At 43.5% G+C, this 18814-nt stretch overlaps 1 protein-coding gene across 19 annotated transcripts in view; it reads right to left on the bottom strand.

The window, feature by feature from the left end:
* The window catches only part of ARMC9 (armadillo repeat containing 9), a 180355-nt gene that overhangs the window by 94928 nt on the left and 66613 nt on the right, over nucleotides 1-18814 (bottom strand). For all 19 annotated transcript variants that reach the window (XM_054478430.2, XM_063648095.1, XM_063648100.1 and 16 more), the window contains 5 exons: nucleotides 13057-13147; nucleotides 11087-11210; nucleotides 7641-7780; nucleotides 5986-6062; nucleotides 2339-2413 (listed from right to left, as the gene is read on the bottom strand). In XM_054478430.2, the coding sequence (XP_054334405.1) occupies nucleotides 2339-2413; nucleotides 5986-6062; nucleotides 7641-7780; nucleotides 11087-11210; nucleotides 13057-13147 (507 nt within the window). The remainder of the gene's footprint in view (nucleotides 1-2338; nucleotides 2414-5985; nucleotides 6063-7640; nucleotides 7781-11086; nucleotides 11211-13056; nucleotides 13148-18814) is intronic.

The following is an 18814-nucleotide window of genomic DNA, read 5'->3' as shown; positions in this document are numbered from 1 at the left end:
CAGAGGCTGAAATCTCAACTATAAACTGAGCAACTCTTAGTTAGGACTACTCTGCTATCTGCTCTTGAATGTTTGTCCCACAGAAACAGTCAATGGTAGCTTAGTGATAGGCATATGTTCTGAGAAATGTGTTGTGAAATGATGTCATTATTGTAATAAATATCATAGAGTAAGTGACAAACCTAGATGGTGTAGCCTACTACACATCTAGGCTATATGGCATAGCCAATATGATCCTAGGGTACAAACCTGTTCAGCACATGACTGTGTTGAATACTGTAGGCAACTGTAACAAGGTGGTATTTGTGTATCTAAGAATCTCTAAACATAGGTAAGGTACAGTAAAAATAGGGTATTATAATCTCATTGGACCATTATCACTTATGCAGTCTTTTGTTGACCAAAATGTCGTTACATGGTACATGACTGTAATTTAAAAATTCAATGGCCAGGCTCAGCGGCTCATGCATGTAATCCCTGCATGGAGGCCAAGATGGGAGGATCACGTGAGCCTAGTAGTTTGAGACCAGCCTGGGTAACATGGCAAGACCCTGTCTCTTAAAAAAAAATTAGCTAGGTGTGATGGTGCATACCTATAGTCCCAGCTACTGGATAAGCTGAGGCAGGAGGATGGCTTGAGCCTAGGAGATGGAGGCTACAGTGTGCACTACGATCAGGCTACTGCACTCCAGTCTGGGCAAAAGAGCAAGACCCTGTCTCAAAAACTAAAACAAAAATTGGCTGGGCACGGTGGCTCACATCTGTAATCTCAGCACTTTGGGAGGCTGAGGCAGGTGGATCACTTGAGGTTAGGAGCTTGAGACCAGCCTGGCCAAGATGGTGAAACCCCATCTCTACTAAAAATACAAAAATCAGCTGGGTGTGGTGGTGCACACCTGTAGTCCCAGCCACTTGGGAGGCTGAGACAGGAGAATCGCTTGAACCCAGGAGGCAGAGGTTGCAGTGAGTCGAGATGGTGCCACTGTACTCCAATCTGGGTGACAGAGCCAGACTCTGTCTCAAAAACAAAAACAAAAAACTAGTTTAAGCCACTAAGCTTTGGGGTAAATTGTTATGCAGTAATAGATAACTAATACCAGTGTGCTGTTTATTTTCCAAACATTTAGGGGTTTCCTAGACACCTTACTGTTACGTTTGTATTTTTCACCATGTCTTCATTATTTATCCAATCATTTTTCCGCCCCATTTGCTCACATTCCTCTCCTTCTGGAACTCCTATTGGGTATCTGTCAGACCTGATGTTGTCACATTGGTCTCGGAAGCTGTCCCTCTCTTCCGTCTTTTTTCTCCCTGCTCTGGGATCTCTAAGGTCAGTCCTGCTCTCACAACCTGCAACTGTGACTCTTCCTCACAAGGCCCCTGTCCTCAGCTTCACTGCCCACCCTCTCCATCCCTTTGCCCTGGTGTCTTTCCTCCATGCTGCATTTCACACTTTGATTGAATGTTACCTCCATTCTTTCTCGTCAGCCTACATGTTTTTTCCTCTTCTTTGCCTTGGTTGACAATCCCTTTCTTTCAACTAAATGACCATAACGCAGAATTTAAGCAAGTGTATTTTCCCCTGTTCTGGAGTGGAATTTAAAAGCAGTAGGCAATTAAGGTCCATTGTTTAGTGTGATCACATAGAATGGTTCTTAAATAAGTTTAGTCTCTGGTGTAACTGTTGATGTAATTTTAAACGATCAATGAGAAAATTTAGCAATTCTTCTAAGTAAGCAAAACCAATTAGAAGAATGTTTTGTTGGTCTCAATGAGAATTTTGCCTATGTTTTGAAGGTGGAAATATATTTAATCCTTTCGCCACAGCATTTAATACACTGTTAACCTGGTTTCACAAGGTAGAAAGAGAAAGGACAAAACTCTAGTTGTTTTGCTGATTAGATCTAGAAACATTTTTCCTTTCAAAATAATATACTAATCACCTGAGGTTTGTTTTTTACTTCACATACAAGCATTAATGTACACATTAAACACTGAGTTTACTATTTACCAACCAAACCAAGTCCTAGACAGTTTTATAATCTTTTCCATTTGGTTGCCATCAGAATGTCTATAACTTTGCAAAAGTCAGCCTGCTGGGAACTTTCTAATACTTTAATTTTTAACCATTTAGGAGTTAGGGATCCCCTTGAGGATCTGATAAAAGCTACAGACTCTCTCCCCAGGGAATGGCAAATATACATTTTGCATACAATTTCAAGGAGTTTGTAATGGATCTGAGCCTTTCTATGGAGTCCAATCAAGGAGGTCTTGCTCTAAAAGCTCTGACCTGTGGCACTGAAGGAAGCTCACATGTTTCTCAGGCACGCTTTCTTACCATTGCTCTTGCTTCCTCACGAATGGATGGAACAGAAAGGATGCTGTACAGAGCTCCATTCACATATGGCTGTATCTTTAAGGGGAGGAAAAAAAACAGTTATTTGCAAGTTTTCAAATACTGCACAACTCTATATCAAACACCACACCTCAGAACAATCTGGCAAAAGGGGAGAGTGGGTGTTCCCGTCCTCGCAGCTCTCCTGTGCTCCAGGATGTATGTTTCCAAGTGACAGACATCTCCATCTGTATGCCCAGGTGACAGCTACCACTGAGTCTAAAACCAAATTCGTCACTCCCTCCCGAAGCTTACTCCTGCTGCATTTCATTGCTTAATTAAAGTTACCTTGAACTTCCTGATCACTCAGCCTAGAAACTCTGGAGTCGTCGTTGATTTTTTTGTTGTTGTTGTTCAGTCTCCAATGCTTAGTCTTCAAGCGTCTTCGATAGGAACCCCTCTTTTCCATATCCACTGCTACTGTCCTTGTTCAGACATCATCGTCCATGACCCAGGCTACATCAAGTCTCCAAACCAATCTCTCTACCCTCAATATTCACCCTTTAATGTACCCATCGATCACTACCAACATTCTACAGCATGGGCCAAATCATCCCTCTCTCCATCTCAGAAACCTTCCATAGAGCCCAGTTGGAAAGGTGGAACTCCTTGGTGTGGCACACAGGATCTTCAAGGGGTGGCCTCTATCTCATGCCCTCTGCTTCTTCCTCCCTGCCACCACAAAGTGTTCATACTACCTAAGGGATGCCCCCCAGCAGGCTGTTCCATGTCTCAGCCAGGTTCTGGCAGTTCACCTTGCCAGGAATGGTCTTCACACATACAATGAACCTTGAAAACTAAGCCCAGACATGTCTCCTGGAAAGGCTCTCCTGAACCCACCCCTGCCCCACTGCCCCCAGACAGGGCACTCACTTCCGCTTCTTGTACATCCCTCCACTACAGCACTGGAGGCAGTATCCTTTTAAATTCACACTATGTCCCCTCTACTATGAGCTTTTTGAAGACAGGACCCACGTTTTACTTGCACACACGGGACGTGGAGCATGGCAGGTGATGATAAGCAAGTTCCCTTTTCAGCAGGCTGTACGCTGTGCCCGCCACAGCAATGGAGGAGGGCTCGATTCCCACCACCCTCCTTCGGCACTGGACTTCATTAGCACTTTCAATGCTTGCCAAGCTGATGGGTTAAAAAAGGCATCCTACGGTTGTTTTTATTTTCAGTTCCCGATTGAACTAGCACAACTGAGTATCTTTTCATATTTCTGGGGCAGCACGATTCTGTGAACTGTCTAGTCATATCCTTTATCCTTTTTTTTGATTGGATTGCTTAACTTTTACTTACCAATTTATACCAGCTCTTCATCTATTAGGAATATTAAACCTTTTGTCACATGTGATGCAACTTTTCCTCGGGGTTTCATTCATTTTTTGACTTTGATTATGGCATCTTTTTCCAATCAAAAAATGTAATGTTCATATAGTCAATTATGTGCATCTTTTTATTTATTTCGGTTTTGTCTTTCAAGATCATGACTACTACAGTGTAGCAAACACATTACTTGGCTCTAAAGTATATATGTATATATATATGTCGTTTTTCAAGCTCATTTTCTTTTTCTTACTTTACTTATTTATTTATTTTTTGAGACAGAATCTCACTCTGTCACCCATGCTGGAGTGCAATGGCACAATCTCAGCTCACTACAACCTCCACCTCCCAGGTTCAAGTGATTCTCATGCCTCAGCCTCCTGAGTAGCTAGGATTACAGGCACATGCCACCATGCCTGGCTAATTTTTGTATTTTCAGTAGAGATGCGGTTTCACCACGTTGGCCAGGCTGGTCTCGAACTCCTGACTTCAAGTGATCCTCCCGCCTCGGTCTCCCAAAATTGCTGGGATTACAGGCGTAAGCCACCACGCCCGGCCTATCCAGCTCATTTTCAAAGCCAATGCATTGGTAACAGGTAATGATATGATGAATCCTTTGGTCTATTAAGTTTTCAGAGCAGACATACTGGTTCCAGTACTTGAAACCAACCTTTATTATGAGATGGAAGAATATGTATCCCACTGATTTCACCTGACTGAGTTGAATAAAGTGAGGAACAGAGTTCATTCAGGCCTAGAAGTAGTTAAGAGCTCACTAGTTTTAAAATATAAAATGAATGTCACAAAGACACCAAACATCCACTTGCTAAAGAAGTCACACCAATCAGTGGATAGGGCTGGTGTAAAATGTGAATGGAATGACCAGAATAGGAGCTGTCTGCTTGAAATGGGAACAGACGGGCCAGGCGTGGTGGCTCACACTTGTAATCCCAGCATTTTGGGAGGCCGAGGTGGGTGAATCACAAGGTCAGGAGTTCAACACCAGCCTGGCCAACATGGTGAAACACCGTCTCTACTAAAAATACAAAAAATTAGCCAGACGTGGTGGCAGGCACCTGTAATCCCAGCTACTTGGGAGGCTGAGGCAGGAGAATCACTTGAACCTGGGAGGTGGGGTTGCAGTGAGCCGAGATCACACTACTGCACTCCAGCCTGGACGATAGAGTGAGACTCTGTCTCCAAAAAAAAAAAAAAAAAAAAAAAAAAAAGAAAGAAAGAAATGGGAACAGACGTGTGGAAACCAAGTGGTAATCATATCCTGCTCAGATATACCCTTGGGTCTCATCTGTCTAAAGTGGTCAGATTTTTGTTGAAGCTTTGCCATGGTTTCTGCAATGGCATTTGTAGAAGGTAAGTGAGAAAATAATCATATTTGATTATTTGTTTTTGTTAATTTGTTTACCCATACATACCTCTACTTTATTTAAAAAGTGCTTGAGGCCCATAGGTTAAAAACTTAGAAAATAACACCAGGTGTTGGGGGGACGCTGGTGAGAGCAAACGCGAGTATAGCCATTCTGGAGGACAATTTGGCAGGACTCAGTGACCTGAAACTGATGTATGCTGGCAGCCAGAAGTGATGAGTGTCTACGCATCCCTGGAAGCTCTGGCACAGGCTCCCGTGGGGCAGGTGCGGCCATGCCCACTGAGGACTGCTGTGGCAACAGAGAGTGGATGGCACTCAAAGTGTACAGGCTGGATAAGTAAAATGGCAGGGGCACAAACAAGGGGCTATTTTGCAGTAGTGACACTTAATGAACTAGACATACGTAAAGCAACATAGAAAGGTCCTAAAAACACAAGGGAAAAGCCATAAACAGAATGAGACCTAGAGGGCAATCTATTTCTGTAAATTCAATACACACATACACAGTATCATATCTCTTTTAAGGCTCCATCCCCATCCACAGAGATACATTAAACATACCAAGGGAGTGGCATGTGGGGGAGGAATGTTGGGGGCTAGATGATGAGAAAAAGCAATGCTGGAGGGGCCCGGCACAGGCCAGTGGGCCAAGCAGACAGGGACGGAAAGAACAACATCCTGCTTCTGACTTCCAAAATTCTAAAAATTATAAAAGATTTCCAGTTGCTTATGAAAATCCCGGGAGGACAGAGAACATGTACAGTTTTCAAATACAGCAACCATCCTGGGCCAGCTGTGTGCCTGTGGGGTCACAGGCATTGGGTCCCCAGTGTAGCCTCCCCGAGCCCAGGGCCAGCAGTGCTGAATGAGTACCTCATGGTTTTCATGGCCAAGAAGATCCGAAAGGACTTTGAGCACGAGGCCTGCCACCTTGGCACACATGTTCTTCCCTATGGGAAACAAATCAAAGGTAAACACGACATGTCTAAACCTAGAAGCACAATTTTAGGTCAGGTAGACTTGGAGACAAATCTTGGCTCCTCTGCTCAGGAGGTGTATGACCTCCGGTGAGTCATGTAACCAATCTGGGCTTCAGTTTCCTCTTATTTACAACAGGGATTACTATTCATACCTACCTCAAAAGGTGATGCAAAATTAAGTAAACTAATGTATGCAAAGGACTCAGTGTAGCATAGAACCTCAGTGCTCAGTAAACCATCCCAAGTGGCCAGAGCACAGAGCGAGTGAGTCATTACAGTGAAAGCACGATACATTATAGAGCAGTGTTCTCCCTCCCATGCACGGACACCACCATCACGAAGACCATACAGGCATTTTAGTAGTTATAAACATCATCATAAAAATCACTGCAAATATGGTGATGATGATGAAGAAAAGCTAATTCTAATCTGATAAACGTATTAGAAGCTAGGACTTTGGGCTAGGTGCGGTGGTTCACGCCTGTAATCCCAGCACTTTGGGAGGGCGAGGCGGGTGGATCACTTGAAGTCAGGAGTTCAAGATCAGCCTTGCCAACATGGTAAAACCCCCTGTCTACTAAAAATACAAAAATTCGCCAGGTGTGGTGGTGGGCACCTGTAACCCCAGCTACTCGGGAGGCTGAGGCAGGAGAATCGCTTGAACCTGGGAGGCAGAGGTTGCAGTGAGCCAAGATCACGCCACTGCCTCTAGCCTGGGCAATGGAGCGTGACTTCATCTCAAAAAAAAAAAAAAAAAAAAGGCTAGGACTTTTTGCACATGCTATTTTTTTAAATGACTGAAATAACAGTCATTTACTCAGTCAACGACACACAGTTACATGGTTCAGTCTACAAAGTATATAGAGGTGAAGATGTTCCAACAAGTACTCCTGAGCCAGCTATTTATCCAGGGAGCCTTTCTCTCCTAACATTGGATGCTCAGGCTGGGGAAAGCCACAGCCTGGAGTTGGCACCTCTTCTAAAGAAGCTTCTTTCATCCCAGGTAACAATTTAAATGACATAGTACCTGTACCTGGAAAAGCTAAAATCACTACCTTCAGTGATCAAGTATATAAATGACTGATCAAGTATATAAATGACTTGTGCCCACAGGAGAACCTCCACCTCCAGGGCTGGGGCAGGGAAAAGAGTGTGATTCAGGACAGGAAGTGTGGTTTAGTGTCACTGCTACTGCAGCCAGCTTAATCCTATAGGATCTTGGGAACACACTTCTTTGTCTTCAGAAAAGGGGATCATATTCTTGATTTCCTACCTTTGAACAATGCATAAAGAAAAAGGTAAATGAACTTAGTCTCCTCTTAATGCAGGCACTACATATATACAAGACATTTTTTCCAGGGCAAGAATGGATTTTGCGTTCAGGGATTCAACAGCTTGATACCTAGTTGGAAATGCTTTCTACTCTTTTTTCTGTTTTTAGTTTTCTATGAGACTAAAAGCAAACCATATCAGGCTCACTAGAAACCCAGCTTCAAGGGTCAAGATCTCTTCCCCTTCTTGCACTAGAATGAGGGTTGGGGCTGAGACCTGTGCTGCGGAGGCAGAGGTTCATGAGCAAAGCCACCGAGTACTCCAGCGTGTAGTCAGACAGGCAGTCAGGGTCCTTCAGAACATCAACCAGCCAGAAGATGAGGCCGTCTTGAATCATCGCTGTCTGCAGCGGGCGCCTGGGAAGAAACAGCCTACGGTAAATACAAACTGCCAATAAACTTTTCATATAAGAGGAAATAGTAGGCTGGGCACAGTGGCTCATGCCTGTAATCCCAGCACTTTGGGAGGCCAAGGCAGATGGATCACCTGAGGTCAGGAGTTGGAGACCAGCCTGGCCAACATGGTGAAACCCCGTCTCTACTAAAAATACAAAAATTAGACGGGCGTGGTGGTGGCGCCTGTAATCCCAGCTACTTGGGAGGCTGAGGCATGAGAATTGCTTGAACCCGGGAGGCAGAAGTTGCAGTGAGCTGAGATCGTACCACTGCACTCCAGCCTGGGTGATGAAGCAAGACTCTGTCTCAAAAAAAAAAAAAAAAAAAAAAAAAGAAGAAACAGTAATGTGAATGCATATCAGAAAAGACAAACTTACAGAAGACATAGACTCTGAGGAATATTTTTGTTAAACCCATACAATTGAAATAACAAAAATTATTTACATTTCAGGGATATTTATTAAGGGTTTAAATAAAGATAAGGTGGTAAGGAGGCCTCCTACTTTGAAAGTTTCCTTTTCAATATTTAAAATTAGCAGAGCATTGCTTCAAATATCTAATGAATATTTATTAGTAGCTTTTGGTTTACTTAACCCAGGAAACAGGACCATAGAAATACTTCTTTGACAAATAGGTTTTTTTTTTTTTTTTTTCCTGAGACGGAGTTTTGCTCTTATTGCCTAGGCTGGAGTGCAATGGCAAGATCTCGGCTCACCGCAACCTCCGCCTCCTGGGTTCAAATGATTCTCCTGCCTCAGCCTCCCAAGTAGCTGGGATTATAGGCATGCGCCACCACACCCAGCTAATTTTGTATCTTTAGTAGAGCCGGGGTTTCTTCATGTTGGCCAGGCTGGTCTCGAACTCCCAGCCTCAGCTGATCTGCCCACCTCAACCTTCCAAAGTGCTGGGAATACAGGCATGAGCCACTGTGCCCGGCTGACAAATAGATTTTTACCTCAACTCTCTATAATCCAGCTCTAGGCACTCTGAGCTGTATAAAAATAAAGAAAAAAAGGAGGAGCAAAAGCCTAGCTTAACATCATTTTGATCCACATTTCCATAGAGTAAGGGTAGTTTAATGACCTGGTTAATGCAAATTATAAGGAATGATTTTCCACCCAAAGTCCAGGTGTAGAATCTTACAAAATCCAATACCCCATCAAAATGTGTGATGGTGAACATCATCAGGTTAGCCTTAAGAATTGCTGAGACTAAGTGTGGTATCATTATGAGACGCCATCTGGATTAGTAGAAAACTGACACGCCATAGAGAAGCCAGCTCTGCACATCTCCAGATGAGCAGGTTATGGTGAAACCACCACTCAGGACAGAACAGCAGAGCCAGTTATCCGTTCATCCTGTTCTTAAACACTACACTGACCCAATCACGGTGGCTTATTAGAATACAGTGAAGACTGCACTCTCTTGGTAACTAGCTACCTTCTTCATTTATTGCAGAGACTCTGGAAAACTGCAAAAAGGTTAAGCACATTTACAGAACAAAAAAGCTTAAATTATCATTTGGAGGAAAAGATAAACAGGCAGTAAACATTTGCATTACCAGGAGGAAGTATTTTTTTCACCATATCTTATATCTGTTACTTAACTATAGTTACTGAATTTCTAAAAACTTCCCCAGAGTGATTAACATTGAGCAAAGTTCTCTCTACAAACAAACAGAAATGAAGTGTTCGTATGCTCTGAGGAAGTAATGACTCTGCAGCACTTACAGTTCTTTTCGATTCATATAGTTAGAACAAAGAATTTTCATTGGCAGGGAGTTGGCAAATGGTAGATACAAATACCTATCCCTTTCCCCACTAAACACACACATGCTTAGACCATTTCACTTTGCAGGCTTCTGGTTATTTGTGAGTCAGTCAAATGTAAACCACATTTGATGGGAAGAAAGTGTGTTCAGAAGAGGACCGACAGAAAAATGTTGAAGACTCCAGGGACTAGAGTTCTCAAGAAAGTCAAAGAGAACTTGAGGTGATCATGAGAGAATAAAAACTCTGAAAAAATTACCATATGTCCCAACAATTCCTCTCCTAGATGCCGATCCACGAGAAAAGGAAACCTATGTCCACACGAAGACGTGTGCTGAAACGTTCACGGCAGCATTATGCATATTGGCCAAAAATGCAAACAACTCAAATGCCGATCAACTGAAGGACAAACAAAATGTGGTGTAGGCCGGGCGCGGTGGCTCACACCTGTAATCCATATGATGTAGCCATAATGGAGTACACATTCAGCCACAAAAGGAATGAGGCCCTGACACATGCTGCTACATGGACGAACCTTGCAGAGGCGATGCTAAGTGAGAGAAGCCAGTCACAAAAGAGCGCACACTACATGATTCCACTTATATGGAACGTCCAGTACAAGTCAATCGACAGAAAGCAGATTTGTGGCTACCGGGGACGGGGGGTAGGAATGAGGAGTGACTGTAAATGGGTATGAGGTTTCTTTTTGTGGTGATGGAAATGTCCTAAACCTGGATTGTGGTGATGACTGCACAACTCTGTAAATACACTAAAAATCCTTCAATTGTATGCTTAATATAGGGGAATATTATGGTGTGTAAATACACCTCAACAAAGATGTAAACTGAAAAGGAACCTATGGGGCCGGGTGCGGTGACTCACGCCTGTAATTCCAGCACTTTGCGGGGCTAAGGTGGGCGGATCACCTGAGGTCAGGAGTTCGAGACCAGACTGGCCAACATGGTAAAATCCCGTCTCTACTAAAAATACAGAAATTAGCCTGGACCCATTGGTTCTAAGTCATGATGGTCTAGGCTGAGCCCACGGGGTGGGCTGCTGGGATCATGGACAAGGTCAGGAGGCCCTAACCCTGACTTCCACAGGACTGCCTCTGACACTCTGCTGGGATGTGCATTCATGTGTGCGGCTCCCACAGGGGACTGGAAGTAACTTGAGGGCTGAAGCTCTAACAGGTCTGATTCATGTGTCTGTCTCTAAGCCCTGCACATGCCCTGAGACACAATCCTGCATGGCTGGCACTCGATAATGTCCATTAGGAAAATCCAATGATGCTTTGAAAATGTCTTCCTCCATCCCCAGCAGCCTCGAGCAGGATAGTTTAGTGGATTAGAGATAAGCTTTCTAGCTCTGTCTTAGAAAGTCATCCAACCTCTCCAAAGTGTAGTGGAAAAATACCATCTGCCTCCTGGGTTGCCATGGGAATTTTATCTCAATCTGATCTCACAGGAGACACCGTGACCTATTGCACAGTCGTTACCTGAGGCTGAACTTCTGCAGGGCCCCAAGAACATTCTCCCTGGTGATGATATCCTTGTCCTCCTCCTTCAGCCTTCCCTCCAGCATCCGCAGCACCTTTGTGTTCTGGGCAAGGTAGAGGCGACCTGATAATACACCAGAGATGAAACAGGTGAAAGACAGAAATAATTTATCTGGTATGCCACAAAACCACTTTCCATGAAAACTTACTTTGCATGTAATACAGTAGAGTCTGGGTAATTTTATGTTTTAAAAAACTTACTGGGCAGGGCGCGGTGGCTCACGCCTGTAATCCTAGGGAAGCCAAGGCAGGCAGATCACCTGAGGTCAGGAGTTCGAGACCAGCCTGGCCAACATGGTGAAACCCCGTCTCTACTAAAAATACAAAAATTAGCTGGGTGTGGTGGCAGATGCCTATAATCCCAGCTACTCGGTGGGCTGAGGCAGGAGAATTACTAGACCCCAGGAGGCAGGTTGCAGTGAGCCTGAGATCGTACCACCGCACTCCAGCCTGAATGACAGAGCGAGATTCCATCTCAAAACAAACAAACAAACAAACAAAAACTTACTGGTTGTGCAAGGTGGCTCATGCCTGTAATCCTAGCACTTTGGGAGACTGAGGCAGGTGGATTGTTTAAGCCGAGGTGTTGGAGACTAGCCTGGGCAACAGGGCGTAACCTCATCTCTATAAAAACTAAGGAACATTAGCCAGGTATGATGATGCACACCTGTTGATCCCGCTAATTGGGGGGCTGAGGCGGGAGGAGTATTGCTTGAGCCTGGGCGGTTGAGGCTACAGTGAGCCGAGATCATGCCACTGTACTCCAGCCTGGGTGACACAGTAAGACTCTGTCTCAAAAAAAACACACACACACACACACACAAAACCCCCACAAAACTTATTAAAACTTATTAAAAGATATTTCTTCTAAACGTTGGTTTTATTCAATGAAATATCTGATGACTAGAAAAACCACTCTTCTTGTGAGCTAAACATAATTCATTGCTGTGTTCTTGTGGGGAGCACTGTCCTTTTTTTTCCATGAAATCCTGAACCCAACAGTCAGATCTACAAAGAGAAAAAGAGGGGTAATGTGTGTGTTATGAGCCCTTAAGTCTTCACAACAGAGGCAGCCAAGGAATGCTTCCATACACACTCTCTGTACAAGGCCTGGAGAAGAAGCAGGGAGCCACACCTGGGACCCTGTAATAAGCCCAGAATGGTCCCTAGCCTGTTGTGCACTTCTGAATGGATATGGAAGATGTTAATTTCAGACATAAGTTTCAACAGTATTATTATATGAATGGTCCTCAGTAACATATCCTGGCTTATCATAAATGTCTGCCAGATGGATAGAAGAACGAATGAACAAATGAACCAAGTTTTGGAGTATCATATATTCATAATTTGAAAACTCCCTTTATTCACATTATAAAGAGCTCAAATAAATAAGAACTTATGGAAGATAATGGCACTTTGCAAAATCATTTTAAATCCAGTTATGGGGGCATGTTATTTTCAGAGTTTTCAAATCCTTTGATTTAAGAGGTCATAGTCTTCTGAAGGAAATGGTGCAGTGTTTATTGGAGTCTGCTTTGTTTCACTAAGCTTATTTTGCCGTAATTGTTTCACTTATTTTGCCTTAAGTAGAAAATTATAGAAAATGCATTCATTACCTGTGATATACTTGAAAGCAATATAAAATGTTACTATGTTACAAAACCAGAAAGCTTTATAAAATAAAACCGGGAGGTTTACAAAATAAACCCCAAAACTGTCCAAATGTGCTCTGACATAAACTAAAGCAATGTGACAACAATCAATTTTCACAAAAGACCTTAGATGAATTAAACAGTAACAAACTGAGGAAGCGTCATCTCTAAGAAACTTGGGAGAAACGCTCATTTTCAAAGGAAAAAGCACATCAATACGACCTAGCTCTTCTCTTTGAAGCAAAGCTGATGTCTCACCTTCTGCCAGTGACGCAAAAGCATTGATGAGCCTGGCCATGTACTGTCGCACCACGTCGCTCTTGGAGTGCAGCAACTGAAGCACGCTCCTCTGGGGGAAAAAGTCAAGAGGAAAAACAAGGTTAAGAACAGGGAGAGATAAACACATGTCTCCTCTTTGGGTCTGGTAGTTCTCTTCCTCTGCCTGATTTTATTAGAGGTGAAATAAACAGACTAAAGCCAAACATTTCATCTGGAAGCCTTGATTTCCAACTGAAATTTGATGAGACTTGGCAAAAATAAGTTAGTCAGACTTCCAAATTAAATGAATTAATTATACGAAGCCCTCAGAACAGTGACTGGCGCGAAGGAAGCAGTCCTGTTTGCTGTTACCGTTGCTGCTGTTTTCCAGGTTAGAATGGCAGATTCAAGACACATGCCTAATTTGGCTCCCTCTAAGCCAGTAAAACTACAATAAATGGACTGTTAAAAAAGATAATTCCCAAGGACAGAGAGAACAGCACGAGAAACGATAACGCCACAATTCTGGAAGCGGGAATGCAGCATGGCAAGAGGCTTAGCAGGCCCAAGAAGGCCAAATCTCAAGGCAGCAACAGGCACTGCGGAATTACCCAATTTCCATTACTCACTCCTCAAAGCACTTAAGAGCTGAAGAAAAATAAAGACGAATGAATTAAAGTTGTTTAAGAACCACTTGGATCCCACTCATGTGACTCCTGCACGCCTCTCAGCACAGGGCTGGGGAGAGGGTGTTCCCTTGTGAGGGAGACACAAAGGGTCTGTGGATCGGGGACACCAGGCAGAGGAGAGCAAGGGTTGCAGGGGTTCTAGAACAAAATGGAGAGGGGGTTTAGTGTCTAAATGCAGAATGAATGTGGAACAGAGGGCCACCCCAAAACTTGGCTCCCAGGACCCTAGCAACTAGACCTTTGCCCTCTAGGCCCGAGATTAGAAGACTATTCTCACAGTGAAATGACCAGCCCACGGGGAAAGAACTAGAGACTGTGAAATCAGAGGTTCCCAGCAAATGGCCCACCCAGATCCCCCCGGGTGGAGCTACCACTGACAGGCCCCACCGTCACACTCAATTAGGATCTCTCATTAGGAGATCACCAAGGACTACCAGACATCGAGAAAAGTTTCTACCAGGAGGCCAAAACAAACGGTTGGGGGGTGGGGGGGCTTGGAGTAAATGAGACTGTGCAGGGAGAAGAAAACTAAAAATTAAATAAAAATTCATCACTAATATCCTCAAAGATATAAGAAACTGCATTATATCCATGAAACAAGAGAATGCTATCAAAAAGGAAATGAAAGTTTCAACAGAAGGGTCAGAAAATAAAGATGAAGAAATCTGCTAGGGAGGCTGGGCAGGGGGGCTCATGCCTACAATCCCAGGATTTGGGAGGCCAAGATGGGCACAGAGGTCAGGAGTTTGAGACCAGCCTGGCCAACATGGTGAAACCCCGTCTCTACAAAAATACAAAAATTAGCCGGGCGTGGTGGCACACACCTGTAATCCCAGCTACTCGAGAGGCTGAGGCAGGAGGATAGCTTGAACCCAGGAGGCAGAGGCTGCAGTGAGCTGAGATCATGCCAGGGCAGCAGAGTGAGACTGTCTCAAAAAAAAAGAAGAAAAGAAATCTCCCAAAGAGTGGAACAAAAAGCAGAAAAGATGAGAGAAAACTGTAATAGAAAACCAGTTCAGGAGGTTCAACATTCAGAGAGAGAACACAGAAAACAGAGGGAAGAAATCATCAACAAAATAACTCAAGAAAAAGTTCCCAGAATGAAAGTTGTCAGATTGAAAGGGCCCACAAAGTGCTCAATAAAAGGGATTAAAATATACCTCATGGAGGACGTCAGTGGGAAATTGGGAAGATTCAATATGCTTCTAGAGAGAGAAACACAGGTCACATACAAAAGATAAAGAATTGGAATGGCTTTGGTTTCTTTTTAAAAATTTTTTGAGTCAAGCTCTCACTTTGTTGCCCAGGATGGAGTGCAGTGGTGTGATCACAGCTCACAGCCTCAACCTCTTGGGCTCAAGCAATCCTCTCGCCTCAGCCTTCTGAGTTAGCCGGGACTACAGGCACACACCGACATGCCTGGTTAATTTAAAATAATTTTTTTTTTTTTTTAGAGAATGGGGTCTATGTTGCTCAGGCTGCTCACAAACTCCTGGGCTCAAGCGATCCTCCTGCCTTGGCCTCCCAAAGTGCTAGAATTATAGGCATGAGCCACCGTGCCCAGCTGGCTTTGGACTTCTGTACAGCAAAACTAGAACCTAAAACACAATGGAGCAATGTCTTCAAAATTCTGAAGGAAAATTATTTACAATCCAGGATTCTATACAAAGAATGAAGACATTTCTTGACCATACATGATCTCAAAAAATATACTTCCTGTGCACTTTTTCTCTAGACGCTATTAACTAAAGGATGTGTTCCACCAACCGAGAGAACAAGTCAAGAAATAAGATAATATGGGACACTGGAAACAGAGATCCAATTCAGGAGAGAGGTGAAAGGAATCAACAAAAGTTTGGTGAAGAGACTCCTGGACAGCAGTTATGCACCAGAATGTTTTCCAGACTAAAGCCAACTGATTCAAGAGGGCAACATGTCAAAGGCTGTCATCCCCAAGATGCCTATTACCGTTACACCAATTTAGGTTGAATTTTTGCTGAAGTACAGCATCTACACAGGACATTGCACAGATCACATGTACAGACTGATGAGTGTTCACAAAGTGAACATGTGGCTAACTAGTAACCAGGTCAAGAAACAGAACATGACCATAGTCCCAGATGCCCTTCCAGAACCCCAATCCAAACCAAGGGTGACCTCTCTCCTGGCTTCTAACATCACAGATTCATGATGCTTGGCTTTAAATTTTTTAATAAATGAAACCATATATTATATATTCTCTTATGTTTGACTTTTTCATTCAACAATATGTCTGTGATATTCACCCAGGGTCTCTGCTGTGTTCCTTCTCATTGCTCAAGGTATCCCATTTTACAAATACATCACAGGTATTCATTCTACTGCTGATGGACATTTGGGTTGCAGCCAGTGTTTTGGTTCTAGAAGTGCAGCTATGAATATTCTTGCATGTTTTTTAGTGAACATATGGGCATGTTTTGGTTGGGGCTTACCTAGGAGTGGCTTTGCTAGGACATAAGGTATTCAGTTTTAGTAAATGCTGCCCGTGTTCCAAAGTAGTGCACGAGGTTCCAATTTTTAAACAGAGTACAAAATGATTGGTGAGACGAGCCCAGACTCTTATCTGCATTTGGATAACCCTAAACATGTGCTAGTGAAGTTCTAGCTCCCCCTTCCATGCCCTGCTCTGTGGATTAGCTGTGAACAGTTTTTTTACCCCCACAGAAGTGTTCTCAAGTGATCAACCCCTGAGAACTAGAAGTATATCAGGTGAGCTTAAAGCCAAAATACAGAGCAGCTCACCATTGCCCTTGGGCATAAATATTGCCGCCGGGCCAGGTGCAGTGGTTCACGCCTGTAATCCCAGCACTTTGGGAGGCTGAGGTGGGTGGATCACCTAAGGTCAGGAGTTTGAGACCAGCCTGGCCAACATGGCAAAACCCCATCTCTAATAAAAATACAAAAATTAGCTGGGCATGGTGACGTGCACCTGTAGTCCCAGCTACTCAGGAGGCTGAGGTGGGAGAACTGCTTGAACCCAGGAGACGGAGGTTGCAGTGAGCCAAGATCGCGCCTCTGCACTCCAGCCTGGGTGACAGAGAGACACTGTCTCAAAAAATAAAAAAAATAAATAAATATTGCTGTTGGACAACTGGTACCTGGCCCACCTTTCAATTCTGCCAGATGCTCTATGTTTCCCAGGACTCTCTCCCACCTTTGATTACCAATGTCTCCAGAGGGGATCAATAAGTGCTCAGGGAGGCTATGTCCAACTGTCATCCCAAACTTTGGTTTATGCCATCTTCTCCTAGCTAACTTCATCTAACATGGGCACAGTCCTGTTTCCTTGCAGAACAAGGCTGGTGCTTGCTACTCTGCACAAAAGCAAACACTGTATTATGCAGGATATACATAGATGGGAACACTATAAAGAAAAGCAAGGAGCGGATTAACACAACAGTCAGGATGCACGTGCACACTTCACAGCAGCACTATTCACAGTAGCCAAAAGATGGAGGCAACGCAAATGTCTACTGACAGAGGAACAGATAGATATGCAAAATATGGTTCACCCATATGATGAAATATTAGCCTTAAAAAGGAAAGAAATTCTGACATATGCTACGTGGATGAACCTGAGGACATTAGCTAAGTGAAATAAGCCAGTCACAAAAAGAAAAATACTGTACATTTCTACTTATATGAGGTATTTGGAGTAGTCACAATCATAGAGACAGACAGTAGAATGGGAATTTGCCAGGGGCCTGGAGTAGGGGGAAATGGAGAATTACTGCTTAATGGGTACAGAGTTTCAGTTTTACTAGATGAAAAAAGTTATTTATGGAGATGGATGGCACGTGATGGTTGCACATTATGAATGTGTTTAATATCACTGAACTCTACACCTAAAAATGGGTAAGATGCTTAGAGATATGAAGAGAGATATTTATGAAGTCTAGAAACTAAGAATTCAGCTAAAAATGAAAAATTCATTTCATTAAATTTGGCTCCATTCAAGTTTTTGGTCTCAAGCTGTAATTCTCAAAGCATCCTGGACCAGCAGTATTAGCATCACAGGAAAACTTGTTGGAAATGCAAATCCTTGGGTCCCACCGTAGACCTACTGAATGGAAACTGTTGGTGGGACCCAGTGATCTGTTTTAATGAGACCTCCAGGAGATAACGATGCATGTTAAACTTCGAGAAGCACTATGGGAGAGGAATGAACCAACGAGTTCAATTTCCTGTCTGTACAGGCCAGTTTACCTTGGTACCACAGTGACACAGCATCCATGCTGGACAAGGAGTCTTTCGGCCCTGCAGATTCTCTGACATCTTAAGAGAACTTCAACTCATTTCTTCTTTTTTTTTTTTGAGATGGAGTCTCAAGTCTGCTGCCCAGGCTAGAGTCCAGTGGCGCAATCTCAGCTTACTGCAACCTCTGTCTCCCGGGTTCAAGCACTCAGCTTCCTAAGTAGCTGCGATTACAGGTGCACACCACCGCACCTGGCTAGTTTTTGCATTTTTAGTAGAGACAGGGTTTCACCATGTTGGCCAGGCTGGTCTCAAATACCTGACCTCAAGTGATCTGCCCACCTCGGGCCTCCCAAAGTGCTGGGATTACAGGCATGAACCACCACACCTGGCCTATTTCTTCTTCTTTTTTTTTAAAAAAAAAAGTTTTATTTCAAGTTTCTGGGTTACAGGTGGTTTTTAATTACAGGGATAAGTTATTTACTTCTGAGACTTCAGTGCACCCATTGGATACAGTGAACACTGTCACCTGTGCAAGGTCCATTATAACATTTTTGTTTGCATCCTCATATCTTAGCTCCCACTTACAAGTGAGAACATATGATATTTGGTTTTCCATTCCTGAGTTACTTCACTTAGAATAAGGCCTCCAGCTCCATCCAAGTTGCAGCAAAAGACATCATTTCATTCCTTTTTATGGCTGAGTGGTATCCCATGTTGTATATATACTACATTTTCTTTATCCACTCTTTGGTTGATGGGCACTTAGGTTGGTTCCAAATCTTTGTAATTGCAAATTGAAAACGTGTGTGTGCATGTGTCTTTTTCATATAATG

The sequence above is a fragment of the Pongo pygmaeus genome, chromosome 11 (assembly GCF_028885625.2).
Source record: "Pongo pygmaeus isolate AG05252 chromosome 11, NHGRI_mPonPyg2-v2.0_pri, whole genome shotgun sequence".
Taxonomy (NCBI): Eukaryota; Metazoa; Chordata; class Mammalia; order Primates; family Hominidae; genus Pongo; species Pongo pygmaeus.
Note: the sequence above shows the minus strand (reverse complement) of the source record. Positions and strands in the feature narration are given on the sequence as shown.